Source organism: Colletotrichum gloeosporioides (genome assembly GCF_011800055.1).
Source record: "Colletotrichum gloeosporioides strain Lc1 chromosome Unknown consensus_16, whole genome shotgun sequence".
Lineage (NCBI taxonomy): Eukaryota > Fungi > Ascomycota > Sordariomycetes > Glomerellales > Glomerellaceae > Colletotrichum > Colletotrichum gloeosporioides.
The window spans coordinates 485,556-508,190 of record NW_025544661.1 but is presented as its reverse complement, the minus strand read 5'-3'; the positions used below and the strand labels follow the sequence as shown (position 1 = coordinate 508,190).

At 54.8% G+C, this 22,635-nt stretch overlaps 6 protein-coding genes across 6 annotated transcripts; 4 read left to right on the top strand and 2 right to left on the bottom strand.

The window, feature by feature from the left end:
* Positions 1 to 101: 101 nt before the first annotated feature.
* Positions 102 to 1,574, bottom strand: GCG54_00012883 (Riboflavin transporter MCH5; the record flags this gene model as incomplete). Its single annotated transcript, XM_045412750.1, has 3 exons — positions 102 to 249; positions 303 to 1,468; positions 1,527 to 1,574. The coding sequence occupies 3 exons, from the start codon at positions 1,572 to 1,574 to the stop codon at positions 102 to 104; spliced, it is 1,362 nt and encodes a 453-aa protein (XP_045268756.1).
* A 427-nt stretch (positions 1,575 to 2,001) lies between these two features.
* On the top strand, positions 2,002 to 4,273 carry GCG54_00012882 (putative transcriptional regulatory protein; the record flags this gene model as incomplete). The annotated part of the gene is made up of 4 exons (XM_045412749.1): positions 2,002 to 2,720; positions 2,784 to 3,440; positions 3,490 to 3,977; positions 4,035 to 4,273. The coding sequence occupies 4 exons, from the start codon at positions 2,002 to 2,004 to the stop codon at positions 4,271 to 4,273; spliced, it is 2,103 nt and encodes a 700-aa protein (XP_045268755.1).
* Positions 4,274 to 5,348: 1,075 nt separating this feature from the next.
* GCG54_00012881 (uncharacterized protein) lies at positions 5,349 to 5,916 on the bottom strand (the record flags this gene model as incomplete). Its single annotated transcript, XM_045412748.1, has 2 exons — positions 5,349 to 5,587; positions 5,661 to 5,916. The coding sequence occupies 2 exons, from the start codon at positions 5,914 to 5,916 to the stop codon at positions 5,349 to 5,351; spliced, it is 495 nt and encodes a 164-aa protein (XP_045268754.1).
* Positions 5,917 to 6,965: 1,049 nt separating this feature from the next.
* GCG54_00012880 (Beta-hexosaminidase) lies at positions 6,966 to 9,454 on the top strand (the record flags this gene model as incomplete). Its single annotated transcript, XM_045412747.1, has 3 exons — positions 6,966 to 7,490; positions 7,799 to 8,292; positions 8,344 to 9,454. The coding sequence occupies 3 exons, from the start codon at positions 6,966 to 6,968 to the stop codon at positions 9,452 to 9,454; spliced, it is 2,130 nt and encodes a 709-aa protein (XP_045268753.1).
* A 4,037-nt stretch (positions 9,455 to 13,491) lies between these two features.
* Positions 13,492 to 17,539, top strand: GCG54_00012879 (Hybrid signal transduction protein dokA; the record flags this gene model as incomplete). Its single annotated transcript, XM_045412746.1, has 6 exons — positions 13,492 to 13,516; positions 13,560 to 15,394; positions 15,448 to 16,577; positions 16,618 to 17,065; positions 17,109 to 17,229; positions 17,286 to 17,539. The coding sequence occupies 6 exons, from the start codon at positions 13,492 to 13,494 to the stop codon at positions 17,537 to 17,539; spliced, it is 3,813 nt and encodes a 1,270-aa protein (XP_045268752.1).
* Positions 17,540 to 20,548: 3,009 nt separating this feature from the next.
* On the top strand, positions 20,549 to 22,418 carry GCG54_00012878 (Amino-acid permease BAT1; the record flags this gene model as incomplete). The annotated part of the gene is made up of 2 exons (XM_045412745.1): positions 20,549 to 21,482; positions 21,541 to 22,418. Coding segments are annotated over 2 exons (1,812 nt in total), but the record flags the coding sequence as incomplete, so codon positions are not given.
* Positions 22,419 to 22,635: the final 217 nt, after the last annotated feature.

Below are 22,635 nucleotides of genomic sequence, written 5' to 3'. Positions count from 1 at the left end.
AGCGAACGGCCAGTCTTCGGATAAAGTAATAAGAGGACGATCTATCCATCATTGCAGCCCGCTTCCAGACGATGTGTTGGCTGACGCCAGAACATGTGATTTCAAGAGGACTGTCGGTGCAAAACAACGAGCCCAACGAAGCAAGCAGTTCCAGCAACATACGAGACCCCAGCGAAGATTATTAGTCCAGAATAGGAACCGTGCGATTTCTCAAGAATTGCTCCAGCTATAGGCACACCAGTCAATGCCCTGTAAGTATCAGCCACCCAGCTCATCAAACTCTTACAGAGGAAATAACTCACCCAAGACTAACGACAGTGTACACAGTGGAATAATATCGCCCATAATCTTGAGTGGAACAATATTCGCCCACGCAAACAGGTACCAGGCTGATGTTGCTTCCACTTGCAAAGCCAAAGGCAACACAGAAGACTATGACGGCTGCAACACTGCCACTGGCTGGCAACCATATGCCCAAGATGGCGATAATGCAGAGTACGTTTGTTGCGATCATAGTGTTCATCCGGCCGAACCTGTCGGCGACAAATCCAGGCAACCACCTGCCTGGAACGGAACCGGCATTGAGAAACACAATCATGAGATATGACAGCCTCTTGCCAATGCCGTGAACAAGGGAGTATGACGCAACATACTCCAGTCCAATGAAGAATCCCCACTCGATGAAAAAGACTCCTATGGTCATCAAGAGCACATTGTGTTGTAGCAAGATGCGAAAGTCTGGCAAGATACTTTTGTTCAATGGCAGGGTATCGCGGAAAGATACTCGCGGGCGTACGAGAAGGCAGCCAATCATCAAAAGAACAATGGTCATCAGCCCCATCGAACGAGTTGTCCACGCAAACCCGATCATCTCGCTCAAGCTGTCGAATATGAGGGGGAACATGACGCCTCCAAGACTGCCCCCGGCCATGGCCAGACCAGTTGCTGCTCCGCGCTTGACTTGAAAGTACTGCCCCACCGTCGCAACAGGCACGACAAATATGATGGACGTCGCCGAGCCCGCAACAAGACCAATGACAACCAGGAAATGCCAGTACTCCTCACAGAAACCAATGGAGACAAAGACTGCCACGTACAGCACAATGCTTGCAGCCATGAGCCATGTTGGTCCGTGAACATCAAAAACAGGGCCAATCTGTATGCCACAGAAGAAGACCATGAAATTGAAGAGGCCGAATATCCAGGCAAGCTTTCCTTCATCGACGTCATGAAGTTGGTGGGTTGAAATCCAAGATTGGTAGATTCCAATGCTGTTCATGAGGCCTAGGCCGCCCATGATGGCACAGAAACTTCCAAGAACAACCAAATATGCAGCTACGCCGCCTTCCGGATAGACCTCCTCTAGGGAGTCATCAGTAAGCTCGAGGTCTGAGGTGAGAGCTTCTGACCTGGTTTGATTCTGTGCTTGAGTGCATTTCGGCTCGGCACCCTTTTGGGAATGGCTAGACTGTTTTCTCATCAGTCGACGTTGAGATATGTATTATGCGGGATTGAGTGACACTAACCTTCATCTTTTCGTTTTGCAGTAGCCGTGTAATTGAATAGATGTGCATGATGCAGATGCAGTTGATAAGCAACCAAAGATCAAAGCTGGAGATTTGTGGGCTTTTAATATTATTGCTTTAGACAAATGCGCGGAACTTAAGGTCGGCGAGAGAGAATAGAGACCTAGCTGCAAGAGATCCGTATATTTAATTTGACATATACATCACTCTTCCAACTAAATGGGCGAATCGGCTTCCTTTCACATAGCGTTTCGGCCACTGGAGAGTTCGCCGAATCGGTTTGGCCGACGTCCAATTTTCGCCGTAGCAGCGCGTGCTTCTTCCCCTCATTTCGCCGAACTTGACATCATTCCGGCAAATTCCAACAACACCACCAACGCTGCTTCATAACCAGCATTCGCCGAAATCTCCAGAACCAAAGCAGTCTGGTCTTTGCACCTTAGTAGCATCGCTGTGCATCATTTGACCGCTCCCAATGCCTCCAACGCCGAGGACCACGAGCCTAGCCGCCGAAACCACACGACCTTACCGGTCGCAAAAACGGCATCGGCCATGCGACCGTTGCCGAGAGATGAAGCTGAAATGCCAGACAGAGGGCGAGCCACCGTGTCGAAGGTGTCAACAAAGTGATGTCGAATGCACATACGTTGGAAGACCCCATAAGCGATCACTGGCTCAGAAGCACAGCGCGAGACAGAACTCATCGCCAAGACAACTGGATCGCGCTTCTTCCTCTGTACGAGATGTGACTGATGCGGTGGACGACCTGCCGAGTGCTGCAATTGCAGTCGGTGAGGCTGCTGCTTCTGCTCAGAACCAGCCTTTCATCGCGTTCAGTCAGACCGCTGATGTTTCCCCTTCCGCTGGTGGACAGCCTGACCGGCCTACGACTCAGATCTCTCAGAGTCTTGATAATATGGACGGTCATAGTGCTATGCTCCTCGGAAGCTCTTCAGGGTCAGATCCCTGGCTGCTTCGTCACTTTCGGTTCGATGAACTGGGCTTGCGGAGCTTCCACAAGTTGCATGTCCGAAATGCTGGTGGCGTGCCGACGGCGGACAAGATTCCGGTGCATTTTCTGCTCAGTACAGACGCTCTATACCAAAGTTCAAACGCCGGATTAAAGGCCATAGAGTTGCGGAGGCGACTAGACTGTTTGGTGCCGCAGTCCGCAGGGGCTCGGCTTGTTCGTCTGTGAGTTTGATACATCATATCTTCAACTCCGGTCCATCATTAACCCTGTTTGTGCTCGTCAAGATTTCACAAGTATGTCTTCAAGATGCTTCCCATAGTTTCTCGGACGACAATGGGTTTGGCATCGCAGGATGCCCTCCCTCAGGCAGACATCCTAACAGAAACACCGACGCATCTTTTGGCCGCTTTATATGGCTCGGCTATCCCGTTCGCCCACCAAGACGATCATTTGGTAGCCCTTTTGACTTGTGACCACATCAACCTGGACGAAGTCTGGGAGATTTGTTATGCAAGCATGCAAGAGGAAATTTGCAAGCCCCATCTGCATGTTCTTCAAGCTGCAATCTTGTATCTTCATCGGAACCATGAGAGTCCGCGGCAGTCTGCTGTAACGGATACGGCGTCTATTTGGCCATTCATGGGAACAGTTGTGGGACTAGCACATAATCTAGGCCTACATTTGGAGTGTCGTATGATGGGTTTTCCTGCTCAGGAGAAGAGACTCCGCCGAAGATTGTGGTGGGCAGTCTTTATACAAGACAAATTCCTCTCTCTCCATACAGGACGGCCTCCTTACATTCGGAACGATGAATGGGATGTCGGCGAGCTCGTCAACTTCGACTTTTTACCATGGAACGAGATGGATACTTCGAAGGCGTCTGCATTTCGGGACCTGGCCAGACTATCACTGATCGCAGAGAAACTACAGACGGACTTATAGTAGGTCGACTGCCCTTCAGTTGAACTGAAAAAACTGACATAAAACCAGCTCTTTGAAGTCCTGCCAGAAATTGGCGGAGAACCTGCCAGATTCTATTCAAGCTGCGCGGCCGATCTTCGATGCCTTACATCAATGGCGGGCCTCCGTCTCGATACCAGAGACATTTCCTGAGTCAAGAATCTCACTGGACGACAATCAGGATTCGTACCCTGCTTGCATCTCACTCGCATACCTTTCCTTGGTAGCGTATACGTGGCGAGCCCTCCTTCGTCCCACAGTCCGATCTGCCCCTCCGCCGCAGATCATCGATGTCGACGCCGAGCCCCAGACCTTTCCAGATACGGGGTTTCTGTTTGAGGACCTGAGCTGGAATTTCTCCGACTTTCCAGAGTTGGAGTTGCAACTAGAGGACGGCGCTCCAGACTCGAGTGCAACGATCAAGGAGCTTCACCAAGCGGCGCAGACCTGGGCGGAAACGATGGTTAAGTTTACTCTCTATCTTACTTCAAGCGACTTCAGCCTCTTTTGGTACTCGTGTGAGTTCTAACGATCTAAATCATAAAGTGCTTGTTCCAAGCTAACATCTCGCACAGGGTCCAAATTCAGTTTAGTAGTGGCCTCCAATTTCTTCATGTTGTTACTTGTTCAGGCCCCCAGTGCTGAAACTGGCGTGCGAGCCAGAGAATTACTTCAGAGATGGCGTCAGGTTGTCAGAGATCATGCCAAGGTCTCTCCACTGTTCCTCTTAACTGCAACAGAGTTGGGCCAGGTCTATCAAACAGGCATTTCTGAAACGTTTTGTCTGCCATCTCATGTACAAAGCATTTTGTGAAAAGGTATGAAGCTAGCGCCGGAAAGGCTCGAGGACTGTTGTCATTCGATTGAAATTGCGTGAACACGATTGTGGATAGAAACTTTGATACGAGCAAAAAAGTCGGGGAAATAATTTTTGCCATCATAGCTTCGGCGAAACTACGCTGGAAGCCAATTGCGCACTCGGCGATGTCATTTGGCCGACGCAGTCACACCGTTTGTGTAAGCATGTTAAATAAGAAGGCACCGGGACTACGCATGACCCGTTGCAGTAAGATACTTCTTGATCACAAGAGCTGAAGGCCCCGGTCGCCGCTTGAAATGGATCAGTATATCGATATGAACGAAGACACCTTTGGGCGACGCGATACTGGAACACCTTGCCCGCCATATCACCCTAGGCTTCAGGACAGCGTTGGCAACCAACCCTGTCCTCCTTCTTATCAACAAGCTATCTTTTGTGAAGATATCGCCCAGGGGCCAAGTGAAGAAGAAAAGGAGACACCACACCCACAAGGGCAGTGGATGCGTTGGATCAAGCGCGTGGCAGACTCACTCAAGCCAGCGCCCGCCCCAGTAGGGTGAGTCTTTCTCTGTGTCGTTCCAAACACTGTCCTGAAGCATAATCACTTCGTGGCATATACTGATAGCGGAGGCACCGCAGAAGTGGCAATCAAAAGGTTGTCATCTTCTGGCCTACCACAGCTACCTTCACTGTTGTAGAGTCTGTGTCGCCTGTGCAAGCAGACAGAAGGAGTAAGAAGTCCAGTTCTCTGAAACATACTCAAATGTCCTGGTCTAATGCTTGGTAGACCCCGATATGTGCTTTGGATCATGTTGCCGCGCGTAGCCCAGGTTGTGTTTCGAACGAAAGGTTTCGAAAGGTCGGTACGATGTCTGTATTGCGGAGGGGGCATGGAAGTTGACGAAGAATCCACAACGTAGATGTTGCTAATGGTGGAAATAAAGAATGATCTGCTGAAATTCTATTGGTGCTTGGTGCACCAGATTCTTGATTATTTCCCACCATCTCTAAGTAACAACAGAATGGTTGATCGTTATGGCAGAGCTTGGAGTGTACGGTACATTTCTGCTCATTCGAGCCGATAGTAGTTGGTGGTGCTCTGCATTTGCCCCGTCCCAATACCGCCGCTCTTGCTCAATCTGAGAGATGCCACCTCAACTTGGTCTCTTTTGTTGTTTCGGTAGTTCGGCAAGATGACATCTGGTGCAAAAAACACATGTCCCGGTCCAGCAACTCTCTTTCCGTCGAGGTATATCTCCCACCCGAAGTGCGCCGTTTGGGTCTTGCCCACAGGCGGATTGTCAGCATCTTTACGCATCAGTTTCCCGTTAGCCAACTATGTGATCATCAAGCGAGCACCAAGGGGGCAGGGATGCAGTACCCCAGATGACTTTCAGCTCGAATGCTTGCTTGCCATCGCTTTTAGTGGCAACGAAATAAGCGTGGGCCTCAACAATGCCCGACTGGTTATGCTTGTGAAAAGCTTTGGCGTCAATCTTCTGATTGATCCCTTTGGCGACCTCGGCACTGCTAGAACCAAGCCCGCCGGGGAAATTGAGCCGGCCAACAGCAGTGGTGATTTGGGATTGTAGCTCAAGAGCGGCTTGGGCCTGACTTTCGAACTGTTTCTGAGCCATGTTGAGCTCAGTGAAAGTAGGTACCTTATTGAGGAAAGGTTCTGATGATTCAATTAGTGGAGAGCTAGTTGCCACTTCGAGCACTCTGTAGAGCTGAGGGGCGTTGGAAGTATGCTTGATCTGTTTCATTCAAATACTCATCAAGGAGAGTTCAGCGAGGTGACGTTGAGGAGGTGTGGCTGGCTGATCTCCTCACTACTTGAGACATGGAGCCGCATCTCAGTGGATGGCTCGATTAACCAGACGGACAGAGCGGGATGGATCAACCAGTGGCCGTCTTAATTTGACTTTATTTACGAGCGGAACCGTAGATCTCTAAGTTATCATCTTTTGGTACCCGCAGCGGTAATCCTACCAGATGATACTATTCCATGAGTGGGACTGTAGAACAAACCGCCGCATCGGGACCGTGGATTTCTCATACGGGGTCAACAATCGTGCATCATCGTCATCAGCATTTGCACCGGGTTCGTCTATCTGGCCAGGATAACAAGTACCAACATCCAGGGTAACATAACATGTCAAATCACCCATTCATTCAACCAGCATCTACAACGTTCCAAACATGCCAATTACCCCAGCTTTATCGTCCGTCAAACCCCGGCAATCTTCTCCCCCTCGAGCTCCGCAGTAGCAGCTCGGCAGACCCCACCCAGCCGGCCCGAACACCACGGCAAAAAGAGCAAGGCCACTGATAATCGGATATGCCACGCAAATTGCAACGTTGCTATCACAATTGCACAGCAAAGTACAACTGCAAGATACGCTAACTACAGCTCAATGATACGATCCCGTTGTTGTGTTCTGAGGGGTAAAAACCGGCCTGTTGATCCGCGGCTGTCACCTTCTACAATCGCACAGCTCCTCATTTCGGCTCGCCCCTCATTCGGGGGTTACCCCGCGCGCCGGGAAGCCATCGTGTGATGTCAGTTGGTGATCGAGATTTCCATAGGTTTGTGGTTATATAGCATAGCTAGCTGTAGACAAATTCTGACAGGTGTAGTCACTGAGACATTGCCATTGGCGCACTGCATCCATCACTCGTGACGATGCGGTTCACGACTCTTGCTTCGGCGCTGACGCTCGGCCTCCGCGCCGCAGCGGACTCGCTCCCCGGCCTCCCGACCGTGCCGTACACCACCACCGGCGGCACCCTGGCCCCCGACTTCTTCACCAAAATCATCGTTCACGAGCAATTCGCCGATTCAGTCGACGAAAGAGGCGAGACCCTCATCCCGCCCACTCTCCTCGCCTTCGCGGAAACATTTTCTGAGGACCTTGCCTCCGTGCTCAACCTCTCCATCCCCGTGACGACGGGCGCCGCAGCAGAGCAAGGCTCCATCTTCCTCACCCTCGACGAGGATGCGTCAAAGTTCAAGGATGCAGCGGGCAGAGAGACATCGGAGGGCTACGCGCTGAACGTGACCATTGACGGCGTGCGCATCGCCGGCGCGAGCCCGCTCGGGGCGTGGTGGGGCACCCGGTCGGTGCTGCAGCAGATGGTCCTCGGGGACGGGGCGGTGGAACTGGGGTATGGGGTTGATAGCCCCGGATGGGGGACGCGCGGGATGATGGTGAGTTTTTCGGCTTTTTGCGGCGTTGGAGGCGCCGATGAGTTCTTTTGCTCGTGCCGGCGTTTGCGGACGTCTCAATTATTTCCTGTCTACCTCTATGCTATGCCTCTTACTGTTCTTGTCGTCTCTGTCGTCTCTATTGCCCCTATTTACATCATCTTCTTTATATCTTCTACCTCTCTAACTCTCATAATCGTTCTGAATCCCTCTTCCTCTGACATCTCATACCTCCCTACCACTTCTTCCCTTCCTCATCCCCCCCTTCACTCATCACCAAACCATCAACCAGAATGCTAACACGCCCCTAGCTCGACATCGCCCGGCACTACTACCCGCCCTCCTTCCTGATCGAAATGTGTGCCTACATGTCCTTCTTCAAACAAAACACCTTCCAGCTGCACCTCTCCGACAACCTCTACAACAACGTCGCAATCTACTCCCGCGAGCGCCAGCTCTCCCTCTACGCCGCCTTCCGCCTGCTCTCCGACGACCCGGCCCTGGCAGGGCTCAACAAGCGCGCCAACGAGTCCTACACGCGCGAGGTCTTCGACGACGTCCAGGCAAAATGCGCCGCGCGGGGCGTCACGATTTTGCCCGAGATCGAGGCCCCGGGGCACGCGCTGGTGATCTCGCAGTGGCGGGAGAGTCTGGGGCTGAGCAGCGATCTGAGTCTGTTGAATGTGTCGAACCCTGAGACGATTCCGGTTATGCAGGATATTTGGGGGGTGTTTCTGCCGTGGTTTCATACGAAGACGGTGAGTATTGGGGCGGATGAGTACGTTGACCCGACTTTGAGCGAGGAGTAAGTCAACCCGTGAACCTGTGATCTGAGGATGGCGCTGATGAGGGGCAGGGCGCTGGTGGGCGAGTACACCCGCTTCGTGGACTCGATGAACGACTACATCACAACCACCTCGGGCAAAAAGGTGCGCATCTGGGGCACCTTCTCCCCCTCGTCAGGCGGCGACGTGAACAATTCCGTCTCGATCCAGCACTGGGCCAACTTCGAAGCCAACCCGCTCTGGGACTTTGTGAACAACGGCTACGCGGTGCTCAACTCGGGCGACTACATCTACACCGTCGGCAAGTGGTCCGAGTGGTACGGCCACGAGCTGAGCCTGGACTTCATCTTCCACGGGTCGCCCGACGGGAGCGCGTTCGCGCCGAACGTGTTCGACCGGGAGAACGCGACGAACAACGCGGCGCGGGACAGCGCGGCGCTGCTGGGACATGTGGCGCCGCAGTGGAACGACTTCGGGCCGAACGCGACGACGGTGACGGAGGCGTATTACCAGTGGAGGGACGGGCTGCCGGCGCTGGCGGACAAGCAGTGGGGAGGGGAGGTGGCGGAGGAGGCGTACGCGGGGTTGTTCGCGAAGTTGCAGCCTGCTGCGCCGGGGCAGAATCTTGATAGGAGGATTCCGAGTGTGGGAGACACGATTGTGGAATATGAATTCACTAAGAGCAACGGCAGCACGGTGCAGGATCTATCGGGCAACGGGTACCATGCGAAATCGTCGTGTGCGATGAGTGACGAGGGCGCTGTGTTGAAGCCGTCGTGCAGCATCACGACTCCGCTCACGCAGAAGGGACGGAATTACACGCTCTCGTTCTCGATCAAGCCCACCAGCGCGGCCAAGGGCGCCATCTTCAGCGGTGGAGACAGCGGGCTGTGGTTCGGCAACGGGACGGTGGATGCGGTCATGCTGTTCTCGGGGGAGAGCACGTACGCGCTGAACTACACGTTCCCCGTGGGGGAGTGGACGGAGGCAAAGCTCGTCGGGCAGGGGAGGCAGACATTTTTGGACGTTGGAGGGGATAGGATGGAGTTCTTGACGATCATGGGATGGAACGGGGCGCGGTTTGTGTGGCAGCCGATTGCGGTGGAAGCTCCCCTGGCGACGGTTGGAGGGGGCGGGTTCGAGGGCGTCATTGGGGGGATGAAGCTTGTTGATGGTGCGTAGGATAGATGGGATTCAGACAAGCAGCTGGTTGCACACATCCAGTTGTGTTATCCGTAATACTGCAAAGTATTGTTGTATGCCTCGGCATGTCGCGGCATCCAATTTCCATGAGGCTCATGAGGGCCTGCTCTCCCCAGGTGCTTGAGAACAGAAATTCGCTGTCATGCAGATGGGCGGTGTCTGAGTCGTAATTACGTCGTGAGGTGAGATTTCCGAAGCCTGATTTCCGAACTTGATTTCCAGACTCGTTGGCCGGATCTTGAAACCTGGCTCCTCATTCGCGCATGTGAGAGCAATCACCCAGCAACAATGCCAAGCATCGTGATTACCGCCTGCTAGAAGGTTCTAGCGATAAAGAAACGGCTTCGGATTTACTGTGCGCAGTGTGGTGGTGATCGGCGGTGGTAGGTTGAACCCCGGGCGAGCCGTCGGGTCGATGTCGCATTCAAGGCTCGATGCGGGTGGCATGGCCGCCCCGGGGGAGCGATCGGGGTCTTCGGGGTCTTACGTAGTGAGGAGGCCGGGGGTGGTCGTCCAGGGCGAGGTACGGTGCCATTCGACGGGATGCTCGCCGCAGGGATGAGGGACGGGCAAGGGGCTGAATCAGGGTCCAGGAAGGGTCCTCAGGCGATGCTCATTGCTCCGAGTTGGGCCCCCAAACAGGCTGCAACGGTCTGCTGGTCTGCTGATGGTGACGATGTGAAGCACAGCAACAAAGGCGTTGGCAAGAGAACAACATCGAGGGAGCGGGTTGGCGAGGGTAAAGATGAGATGAGATGACGATGGTTTGGGCTGAAGGCGGGCGGGACGTATTTTCGTCTCATTTTTTTTTGGGTGTTGCATGAATGTGGCACCGAAAAGAATGGGCGAAAGTGACTCGACTGATGATGAATTGCTGCTATTCATAAACTCTTGGTTGTGAAGAGATGAAAGTGTTACCATCCACGGAGAAATGGACCAGAAACGAATGCGCGCTTTGGACCCCTTGGACCCCTCTTGTCCAAGTCTCGCATTAAGTGGGTGGATGGATGAATAGAGACTGGATGACAACCTAACTAACGGCGACGGCGACGGGACGGGAGGAGGCCGCTGAAGAAAAGGGGTCCAAGATGTCGAGCTGCGTGTTAGCGATGAGGGAGACAAACGGGCGCGTGGCTCATGCAATAGCAGAGGACATAATGCCGCCGTCAGGAGTTGGTCAGTGAGTGGTGAGAAGTGGTGATGGAGGATCATGAGGTTGCGGTCGAAATGAAGTGCGTGTCAGAGCTGCAATCGGAACTTGGAAGGCGCATGGGGTACGTACCGGGAAAAATGGGGACATTTGGACCTGCAGCAGGAAGCAACCTGTCCCGAAACGGGTACGTACCTGGCGGTCCTTCCCTTCAGTAGTCTTTGCCGGATCTCTATTGGCCGCACGTGAGAGGCCATGTGCAGACACTGTAGAGTCACGGTACGGGATTACAGCATATTTGCGGGGCCTGTCAGAGTTCACAGGGAAGAGCGACTCCACAATGTCGAGAAGAGGGAAAGAGCGGGTCACGACGAGTCAATTGCCCTGCTGCTTCCCAGCTTCCCGCTGCTGCAATTTATCAGATTCCAAGTTTCCAATAGCCAGTTTTGAGGGGCTGATCCTTCCCTTGGACATTGACTTTCGCAGCCGCACTGTGGAGGGAGTGCTGCATTTGCAGTGCACCTGCTGTTGCTGTCGCTGCTGCTATTGCTGTTGCTGTGATTGTAACAAGTACTGCCTGTCCGTGACTCCCCATTCAGTGGTTGCCGTGTTGAGAGATGCAGTTGCTCTTGCTGTTGCTGGCGTTGCTCTTGCCGCAGTCATTGCGCCGCGGAAGGTGCACCCCAGAGGGATCCTGCCTGTTTGATGGTTGCGCTTGCCCGCCCTGCCAACAGCTGATGGGGCTCAGGAAAGAGCAAAGAATGGCGCCTGCCTGCGGTTGCAGCATCGACTGAGCAGCAATTCCATTCCTTCCTGCCCGTCACGGCATTCCTCGAAATCTTCCATTCCTAAGCTCATCGATCAGCTGCATTCCCGGCATCTCCGATTTGCATCGATGCCAGCTTTTTTCTCTCCTTTCCACCAGCCGGCCGTTCATCAACAAGGGGCGCTACATTGGGGGCTAACCAGGGGCACACCAACCAAGGGCTAACCACCAGGGCGTACAGATGGTGGGGGTCCATTTCAGGGATCCCGGAGCCAGTCCCGTCACCGTCGCACCCTTCTGGTTGGCCGTTGCGCTGCCTTCAGCCGCGAGTCTGCCGTCGGTGCATCGTCAGACTTTCATCAATCATCATCAACCAAGGTCGTCGCTCCAAGGAACGCGATGGGTTCATCGCGATCAAGTCGTCAGGTGGAGGATGACAGTGCCGACAATGGCGAGGCGGTGACCGTTCAACCAGTGATGGGCGGCCGGTGACCATTGGATTGGCACTGCGGCATCCATCCTTCGCTCATGATGCCCACACGACACCGGCACTCAGTGTACAGATACCTCAACTCACACCACAACGCCATCCAACCCTCGCGCTGCCTGCGGATACTGTTACACCGAGCCAGAGGCAGATCCATGATCCCCATACCAAGGTCCATCACCCATGGTCCACCGCCCACAGCGAAAGAGTCTGGCCGCTCTTCAGAACCCACGAAGCTTTGCCCTACGTTACCTGAGTTCGCTGATCACTTCTTCTCGCCATCGAAATCGGCCTCGGATCTCGCTGCCCAAGTCACAAATCACACTTTGCAAAAGGTTGATTGGCCGGGGTCTGCGTGTCTGTGTCTGTGTCTGCCTCCTCCAGCCGCCACACCACCACCACAGACACCCCCCAAGAACCATCTGTGCCATCCCACCACCATCCAACTCGACTGTTTTAGCCTCTGCCTCTGTTCGTTTGTCGTCTTCAGGCCGCGAAACACGCTACAAGTCTCTGCCTTCCAGAACATGTGTGGCTGCGCTAGAGCGCCTCCAGACCCCTAAACCTTGGTCCCAAGAAACCATCGGCCTCGTCCAGCCTCTGCACTATGCAGAACGCCGCCTGACCGGAACACACACTCAAACAGTCCTTAGTGGCCACACTTGCGGCGTGCCGCCAGAGGTTGCAGCGGTTGGGCATCTGAACTCTGCTCACCTTTTCTTTTGGCCTGCCCTGCGGAGTCCGGCTCATCTGTCGCCAAAACATCAGGCTTGGGCTGCAAAGAGACAAGCCGCACACTTTCTTCGACGGCCACTAAAGCCTAGCGCATCTCAGAATCTCCGAGGGACACCCCGGGACACGCAAAACGAAGGCAAACGACAGGCTCAATGGCCCAAACCAACACACACCCAGGTCACGCACGCCGTCCTCCTCCCGCGCAGCGCATCGACGGTGGATGGGATCATGGGAAAAAGGAGGGGCAATTCTGATGGTTGGATACCTAGGCAGGTACCTTGGACGGCCCATACCATGGCGAAGTCGATATGGTCCATGGACCGACGCCGGTGGATGCCATCCTGCCCGAAGAACCGGTTTCCCATCCAGGGCAAGGATAGCCGCTGGCTTGGCCCATGCCGTTCCATGATCCATCTGCCTTCTGCCCGCCTGCTGCCCTGCAACCATGGCCGCACTAACGCACCTTAGGCGAGCTGCAAGACCAAGACCACCTCCATGTCTTGCCTGCCTTTTGCTGCTGCTCAGTGCTTTGCGGGTGCTGCACTCTCACTCGCACTTTGCTAGACACATTGGCCACTGGCCCGACCAGGTCCTGCCCCCCCAACCGTCTCGAACAGCGCCCATCCCGGCTTCCGGGATCCTTGTTCCACCACAGCGGGCAGGAGCGGCATTTCAGTCATGCCCTCCGCCTCACCTCAGATGCTTGCCTGCGTGCTGCTGTCGTTGCTCCTCCTCCTTGACCTGGCCCTGGACAACCTGTGACGACAACACTGAGAACAAAACCTCCCCATTGTTGCTCCTGCCGCCTCCCAGATCCCATCGTCAGACCATGGGCAAGACGAGCTTCATCGCAAACCTCATACGACCCTGAATGAAGCATGAACAAGATATCTGAAGGCGCCCGTGAGTGGGAGACGTTCAAGTACGCAACCACTTGCTGCCATAGCTCTGGACGAGAAGCGCTTTACTGACAAGCGTTGCGTCTCTAGATATGATTCTTTCCACATTCCCAGTGCCGTCTTCAACAGCCCCGACCACCCGATCCCGTTCTCGGCTCTCTCGTCGTCGCCCGACACAGGCCTCACTGCCTTTGCGCAGCTGGGAGCCCTGCGACTGAACGCCTCCCGCGCCCTCATCTCCCTCTTCGACCGCCAGCACCAATACATTGTCGCCGAGGCCACCAGATCCGTGCCTTTGACCGCGAACGCAAAATACCCATCAGTAAACCACCTGTGGCTTTGCGGGACGGCCATCCCGCGCGCCTTTGGAATTTGCGAACATGTTCTCGTCGGGGCAACTCGTGAGGAGGTGCAGGCCGGCGGCCCCGTGACCAGTGACGACGAACTGCCTGTGGCCGTAGTCCCAGACCTTGGCGCTGACCGGCGCTTCTGTAACCGCCCATACATCGACGCGGCTCCGTATAACCGCTTCTACGCAGGTGTTCCGATTCGCTCCCCGAAAGGCATCAACATTGGCGTCTACTGCATTTTCGATGACCGCCCAAGGGCTGGGCTGGATGCCGATTCCGTGCAATTCATGAGAGAAATTTCCCAGACGGTGATGGATTATTTGGAGTCGAGGAGGGTGAACGAGAGCTATCGTCGCAGCGAACGCATGGTCTATGGCCTGGGTGATTTCATTGGAGGCAAAGAGGAGACCCCGCCAACCACCAAACCCCCGTCGCCGAGATCTTCATCAAATGGGTTCGACACCCCCGCGACGTCGCCGCCGGAGGTCGAGCCGCCATCGCCGAAATCTGGACCCGTCGAGGCCATCCGACCGAACATCAACCCAATCAGTCGAGACCCAGCCGCCTCCCCTTCCAAAATCGACTCAAGTGATTCTGTCGAGACCACCGCATCGACCGCGACCATAGCTACCACAACATCAAGCTCTGCGCCCCCGGATCCTCGGTTGACGGAAACCATCAAGATCTTCTCACGGGCCGCCAACGTGATCCGAAAGTCTTTGGAAGTAGATGGAGCACTCTTTCTCGACGCAAGTATTGTGTCATTCGGCGGTCTCGTTAGTGGTCCTCGTAGGGCGAGTGAAGTCGCGGACACTCGCTTTTCCAGTAGTGACGACAGCATGTCCGAGAGATCTGAGGACGCCAACGACAGATGGTGCAAGTGTTTCGGCAGATCTTCCACGGTGGAAAGTGTCATGAATAGCGGCGAGATCCCTCAGTTCGGCCGGAAGACCTTGCGAGAACGGTTCCTTAAGAAATTATTGCGAAGGTACCCCAACGGCAAGGTCTTCAGCTTCGATGAGATGGGACAATGGAACCATGTTGATTCTGAAGGTGACGACACGGACCTTACTCCGACAGAGGATAATGAGCAGTTAACCCGACCTGAGACTCGAGCGGCGCACTCGTACTTTACACGACGGAACGAGGCGAAAACGATTGTAGACATGTTCCCTGGGGCAAGAAGTGTGGCAGTAGTACCGTTGTGGGATCCTTCGAAAGAGCGCTGCTATGCTGGAGGGTTCGTCTGGAGCAAAAGCGCGTCTCGCATTCTCACCGCGGATGCCGACTTGCCGTACTTGCGTGCATTTGGTATGGTTACAATGGCAGAGATTATTCGTCTAGACGCCATCATTGCGGAGAAGGCAAAGACAGATATCCTTGGATCACTCAGCCATGAGCTCAGATCACCGCTTCACGGTGTTGTTGCTGCAGCGGAGCTGCTTCACGATACTCAGCTTGATGCATTCCAAGTGGACGTTATCCACACCATTGAAATCTCGGGCAAAACCCTGCTCGACACAATTGATCACGTAAGTCTTCCATGAATAGACCTCTCAGCATGCCGCTTGCTAACATGATGCAGTTGCTTGATTACAGCAAAGTCAACACCTACCTGCGAGCCTCTAGGTCTCAGAGACGTAACAACGGACCGGGACGCGGGTTGCGCCCGGAGGCATCAGCTTCCATCGAGTCAGGCATGATGACATTGGTCTCCGACGTACACCTTGACTTGCTTGTCGAAGAGGTCATTGAGAGTGTCTTCATCGGCCACAGCTTCCAGCATATGGTTGCTTCTCAGTTGGCACGCCACGGTACTGCTTCCGGGCCGCCTACACCTGCTCAAGAGAAGTTGGACGCCATTGCTTCCAGCGAGGGTCTCGGCCACAAAAGAAAGCCTTCGGAGACTCAGCCTGCCAACTTGAAGGACGTCAAAATTCTCGTCGACATTGATCCGAACTTTTCGTGGGTCTTCCATTCTCAGCCCGGCGCACTCAGACGGATTATCATGAACCTATTCGGTAACGCTCTTAAATACACATCGAGTGGCTTCATCAAGGTCCAACTCAGACAAGAAGAGGTGGTTCATAAGTCGGCGAGGTCAGCATCCATGGTTGTTCTTACCGTAACAGACTCCGGTAAGGGCATCAGCGAGGATTTCCTACGCAACAAGCTCTTTACCCCCTTCTCTCAAGAGGATGCCTTGGCTCCGGGCACGGGTCTTGGGTTGAGTCTGGTACGGCAAATCGTTGCAACACTCGGCGGCACGATCAGCGTCAAGAGTCAACTTGGCCATGGAACTAGCATGACCGTGTCAATGCCACTCGTGCTTTCACGCAAGGCGGCTAGCCGCGGGCGTAAGTTTTCAGCGGACTTGAGCTCCCTGGCCGGCAGGAGACTTTCTGTCCGCGGGTTCAGTCGAGGTCTTGATAGCTCAGAAGAGCTTCGTGCCGGGGGCCACGATCTCCCGGTCGAGAGTCTCCCGCTCAAGTGGCTGGACGTTAGCATCACGGACGACAGTACAGGAGCTGCCTCTGCTCCTGCGGACCTCACACTTTGTAGTGAAGAAGCATTCCGGAAGTTTGACGTGTCTCACAGCAGGGGCAATGAACCTCCACTAGTCGTCGTTTGCGCCAATGCCGAGTCGGCTCAAAAGCTGGCGACCTCGTACAGGCGGTCCCGTCAGCAGACCGTGATGGAGTTCATCGCACAGCCGTAAGTAATGTGGATCACAGAATACGTTCATTGCTAACAGAATCAGCACCGGACCACGAAAAGTCGCGAAGGCCCTTGCCTGTGCTCTTGATCGATGGCAGCAGCGACAGGCCGTAAAGCTTGTGGCTGCGGGTCCGGATGCCATGTCTGGCCCTCTCACGCCGAACAGCGCGATGAGGTCAGAACTGTCCCCAGGGCGTAAGAGGGCCCAATCTGAGAGCATCAAAAGCGTTAGAATGGCTACGACTCCAGATGAAATCATCACGCAATCGCCGCTCGACAACTGGATTGCCCAACCTGATCCAGAGTTCACACTGAAACTCCCCTTCCGCCCCGCCGCGAAGGCCGCTGGCGTCGCATCAACCGCATCCCCAGCATCAACACCTGGCACTGCTACACCTCCTGTGCTTGCGTCTTCGTCAATGGCTAGGACCATAAACCAGCCACAAGAGTTCCTTCTCGTGGATGACAATCCGATCAATCTTAAAGTTTGTGTCCGTTGAAACAAAGCGCATTGCACCATACTAACAGTCTCAGATTCTATCAGCATATATGAAGAAACTGAATAAGAAACATACTACAGCAACAAATGGGCTGGAAGCCCTACAAGCCTACACTGCGCAGCCTAACAGATTCTGCTGCATTCTCATAGGTATGTTGACAGGTGATGCGTCAACACGAGGAGGGTCCGCTGACGGTGGATTTTAGACATTACGATGCCTGTCATGGACGGGCTTGAGGCTACAAGGCGGATTCGAAAGTTCGAAAGAGCTCATCACCTTCCGCCTGCGGTGGTCATCGCCATTACCAGCTTAGGGTCGGCCAGCGCGCGACAGGAGGGCTTTGCTAGCGGCATGGATCTCTTTCTGACGCGGCCAGTGACCATGACGGAGCTGGTGAAGATCCTTAAGCAGAGGAAACTAGTGGATGACGAAATGGAGAAGCAGGTTCTTGGAAAGTGACCTGGCACAGTAGACGATAGGTGTGTTGGCGAGACGGCATTCTGGCTGTCTACATGTTGGGTTGGTCATTTGGCGGGTCTTTGCAAGGCGTTTTGGGGGTTGACGCAGGTATGAATAGTCCCGGACAGGACTTAGAGAGGGGCTCAAAAGGGAGCATTCGATTTTCAACAGGCACGGGACAAGTCTTGACGGAGGATTCGGCGCGGTGAGACTTTTATCAAAAGACAGGCGGTGCTAGCAGGTAGCACCTAGTACGTAGTCAAAATGGAGCAGACACGATTCACAGTCGGCATTCGGGAAACAGAGCCCACTTTGTTCTGGACTTGTCGGGTGGCCCCGGCGACGATGGCAGTGGCATGCATGTGATGGACCAGTCGAAGCCCCTGAGAACAACGCTGACCGCCACTGCATGATAAATATTGCAAAGAGATATCATGATGGATGATGGAGAAAGGAGGTGGAAATGAAGTGAGGCCGATATAAGCTCTCTCGCACGAAGGATGCATTCTAGAAGGCTTCTGGAAGAGTTTACATAGTACGTGTATGAGGCGCTGATTCTGTGCGGCCGCACGGTTTGTGTCATCGGCAGTGGCCGAAGGACGCGTCGCTTATGTGGAAATTGGAGAGAGATGGGGAACCTCGGCTTTTGATCGGCATAATGGGGCGGAGGTGCCAGGGGTGCGTTATCTTTAGCGGTGACGCAGACGGATGGACATTTGCTGCTCAAGTTCAGCGCTGAGGATCGTGAAGGGAAGCCATCAATGTTTTCTGAGAAAGAAATGTGAGGATGATGGGAAAGGGATGGGATAAGGTGATGGGAGACATTGGATGGTGTGGTAGGAGGAGGCACATTGGAGGTGGTGGTGGTATCGGGCCGAACGCTATCGCTACCTTGATGCGGTTTCTGGCTGGCTGATAAGGAATCTCCCGGGGATCCTGATTGACTTGCCTTGTGTTGGTGTCTCTTATCAGTCTGGTTTGTGTGTGCTTACGGAAGATGCCCGGGAGTGGTGTCTCGACTCATGAGGATAGGACGCACGCGCTTCGGTGCGAGGATTCTCGTTGTCGCGATTGTGTATATGCTCATCTGGGTGTTTGGCGATCTCATGTCTTCCGAGATAGGATGGCCGGCACGCTGGGGATTAGGGGAAGCGCGCGTGTGAGAGTGTGAGTATGGATGATGGTGGTTTCGTGGGTGGTGAAAGCAGCAAGCTGGCGAAGCGCCGTTATCTTTGTAGGTGGAGCGGGAGCGCGGTTGCTTTTGAGGTAAGGGTACGTAGTCTGGGTTTGGGGGAGCGCGGTCTGGGTGTGATGTGAGTGGTTGAGAGGACACTCGGGGACTTGGAGACGGCGTTGGGGTGACGGGAGAACCAGTGATCACGCGTGCCGGCATGAGGTGAAGTTTATTTCTGGGAGTTGGGGTTTGTGGGGTTTGAGGGACTGGCGTAGCTGGATTGTGAGGCTTATGGAGATGGTTCTTGGCAGAGGGGATGTTGTCTTTTCTGTTTGAGGGGTTCAACAGATGGTGGTGGTATTTCGATGTTGCTGGTGATGAGTACGCATAAAGTTTGTCTGCCAGCTCCAATCGACCCAGTCCCAACAAGATGGCAGACCAGACGTTCCTTTTAGGTATCACTGCCGTGAAGGCGGACGGCATGGCTTGTACGGGCTTAGGCCCGGGCTCACCGAGCCACACCCTGAGGAACTGTGAGGCGTTAGGATTCGACAGCGATAAGGTGCTGCTGCTGTCAGTGTCGCTTCATTTCTCCTGGGAATACCTTAGCCAGGGTCTCACTATCCCGGGTGCGAACCGCTGGCTCGTCACCCAAGCTTTCCTTCCCCCTCACCAGACCGCGCTACAGATGTGACTGACATGTCGCCCTAGGCCGAAAGGGCTGATCGTCGTTGCAGCTGCTGGGCTCGTTGCAGCGCAGCTCGTCGCGTGTCTGCGGAGAGAGGGGGGGAAGGGGGGATAGGTAGGTCGCATGACATCACGGGCTGTAAAACAAGCCTTTCGCTGCTGTGTCTTCCCTGCTACCGATCCTGCGGACCGCGGTTGGGAGCGCCCGGAGAACTATCTAGGTGTGAGTGTGTGTTACCTCTGTTATCAGCTTGCAGCATCTCAGCTCTCGCGGCTATTCCATCGGAGAGGGAGGGACGTGTACGCCAATCCGCGGGCTGTTTGATATCTATCTCAAGTGACATGCTCATGATTCAGTCAGGCACACAGAAGACAGAAACGGACAGCCAGAGAGACATACACATCCACCCAACCGAAAAGCCCCGGGCGGACACTGCTGATACGCACGAACCACCTAACCCCATAGATCCATTTCTCTCAGTCCACATTCGAACATGACCCCCCTGGGCCGAAGATATCGCTTGTTATGAATGATTGCCTTGACAAGTGCCTAAACCCAGCCCAGCTTCACAGAGCGTTGTTGAAGATAGTCGTGTACCCGCGGTTGCAAGTTTGTGTTAACATCGGCCCGTAGATACAGCTTCGTCTCTTGTCTACGGACTAGCACTCTTCCACGCAGCCAGCCGCACCAGCGAACAGGACATCAAGCCCATCTCGGCCAATTCAACGTGTCTCTATCTATCTGCTCGTCTGTCTGCTCTCGGTCTGCGGGGCGTGGGGGAGAGGCTAGCGTGTTGGAACTGGGTCCCCCCTCACGCACCCCCCCGATCCCGTTGCATTGGGGCGCCGCCGTAGCCCAGGCCCCAAAGATGGATCTCCTCCGTTTCTGTGTCATTGAATTGTGTCCTTGGTGTAGTTGCTGACGGCGTTGTGTGTGTGACTCGACTGGATCGACGGCGGGCAGACCACGGCATAGCTGGGTTTCCATGCTTGCTGTCTCTTTCTCCAAATCTGCCGGGCATACTAAAAGAGTCGCTTAACCCTCTTTTCCCCCCATTTCCCGTTTCTTCCCTTTCCCCAATTGAAGCTCGCGTGAGTGCGGTTTTATCCTTTTTTATTTTGTATCCTTTACTTGTATTTTAATACAGCCGGGCTTCTTGTTCACTCCTTTTAAACCGGCGCTGTTCCCCTGCGCACGGCACCTGTCAAACCGGCCCAATCCTCCCGATCCTGAGCGAACCGGTCGACAGCGGGATTACACATACACACATCCCGACCGCTTCCTCCGACCTCAACGTCGTTCACCGGAACACACACCTCGATACCGAACTCACACTCCAACACCACCCATCATGTCGGATTCCATCCGCTCCGTCTCAATGGGCGAGGCGCCGCCTCGCGTCTCGGCCGACCAGGCCCTCGCCCGCCTGGGCTACAAGGCCGAACTCCCGCGCAACCTCTCCATGCTCTCCATCCTCGGCCTCTCCTTCGCCATCATGGCCGTGCCCTTCGGCCTCTCCACGACCATGTACATCACCCTCACCAACGGCCAGGCCGTCACCGTCCTCTGGGGCTGGGTCCTCGTCTCCATCATCTCCCTCTGCATCGCCGCCTCCCTCGCCGAGATCTGCGCCGTCTACCCGACCGCCGGCGGCGTCTACTACTGGTCCGCGATGCTCGCCCCCGCCGGCTGGGCGCCCATGGTCAGCTTCGTCGACGGCTGGCTGACGTTGGTGGGGAACTGGACCGTCACGCTGAGCATCAACTTCAGCGGCGCGCAGCTCATTTTGAGTGCGATTAGCATCTTCAACGAGGACTTTGTCGCGAACGAGTGGCAGACTGTGCTGTGCTTCTGGGCTGTGATGCTCGTGTGCGCGAGTGTGAACGCGTTTGGGTCGCGGTATCTGGATTTGATCAACAAAGTCTGCATCTACTGGACCGGCGCCTCCGTGCTCATCATCATGGTCACGATCCTGGTCATGGCGCCCAGCAAGCGCTCTGCCGAGTTTGTGTTTTCACACTACGATGCTTCGGCTAGCGGATGGCCCTCCGGGTGGTCCTTCTTCGTCGGTCTGCTTCAAGGTACATCACAATTTGTATAAAGACTATGAGAGAAAATGAAGCTAACATGGTAAAACAGCCGCATACACCCTCACCGGCTACGGCATGGTCGCCTCCATGTGCGAAGAGGTCCAGAACCCCGAACGCGAAGTCCCCCGCGCCATCGTCCTCTCCGTCGCCGCCGCCGGCGTCACCGGCGTCATCTACCTCATCCCCATCCTCTTCGTCCTGCCCGACGTCACCATGCTCCTCGAGGTCGCCAACTCCCAGCCCATCGGCCTGCTCTTCAAGACCGTCACCGGCTCCGCCGCCGGCGGCTTCGGCCTGCTCTTCCTCATCCTCGGCATCCTCATGTTCGCCGGCATCGGCGCCCTCACCGCCGCGTCGCGCTGCACCTACGCCTTCGCCCGCGACGGCGCCATCCCGGGCTACAAGCTCTGGAGCAAGGTCAACCACAAGCTCGACATGCCGCTGTGGGCGCTGTTCCTGTCCACGGCGGTCGACTGCGTGCTGGGGTGCATTTACTTTGGCTCCTCGGCGGCGTTTAATTCGTTCACGGGCGTGGCGACGATTTGCCTGTCGACGAGTTACGGTGTGCCTGTGCTGGTGAACCTGATCCAGCGCAGGAAGGCGGTGGCGAACTCGCCGTACCCGCTCGGCAAGTTCGGCACGCTGATCAACTGCATCTGCATTGTGTGGATCGTGTTCGCGGTGGTTATTTTCTGCATGCCGGTTAGCTTGCCCGTGGACGCGTCGACGATGAACTACGCGAGTGTGGTGTTTGCTGGGTTCGCGTTCATTGCGGTTGTGTGGTACTTTGCGTACGCGAGGAAGAACTTTCACGGCCCACCGGTTGCGAAGGAGGAGTTCCAGCCTGGTGAGGATGGGGTTATGGAGGGAAAGGTGCCGGCTGGGGCTGTTGATTCTGAGACTACGGGTAGCGCGGAGAAGAAGTAAGGGGATGGATGGAGGATTGCGACTTTGTGATTTGTGATACCACTTTTTGAGAATTGCGGCTGAGAGCTCCTATACATTCGTAAGAAATACTAGAAAGACGGCTCCACTTGAATCACAGACTTCCATAGGATCCAGAAATATGATGTACTAATAATCATAATTTGCTCACTATCACAAGCTGATTGCTTCCAGGTAGCTAAGTTGAGTATCTGACGTG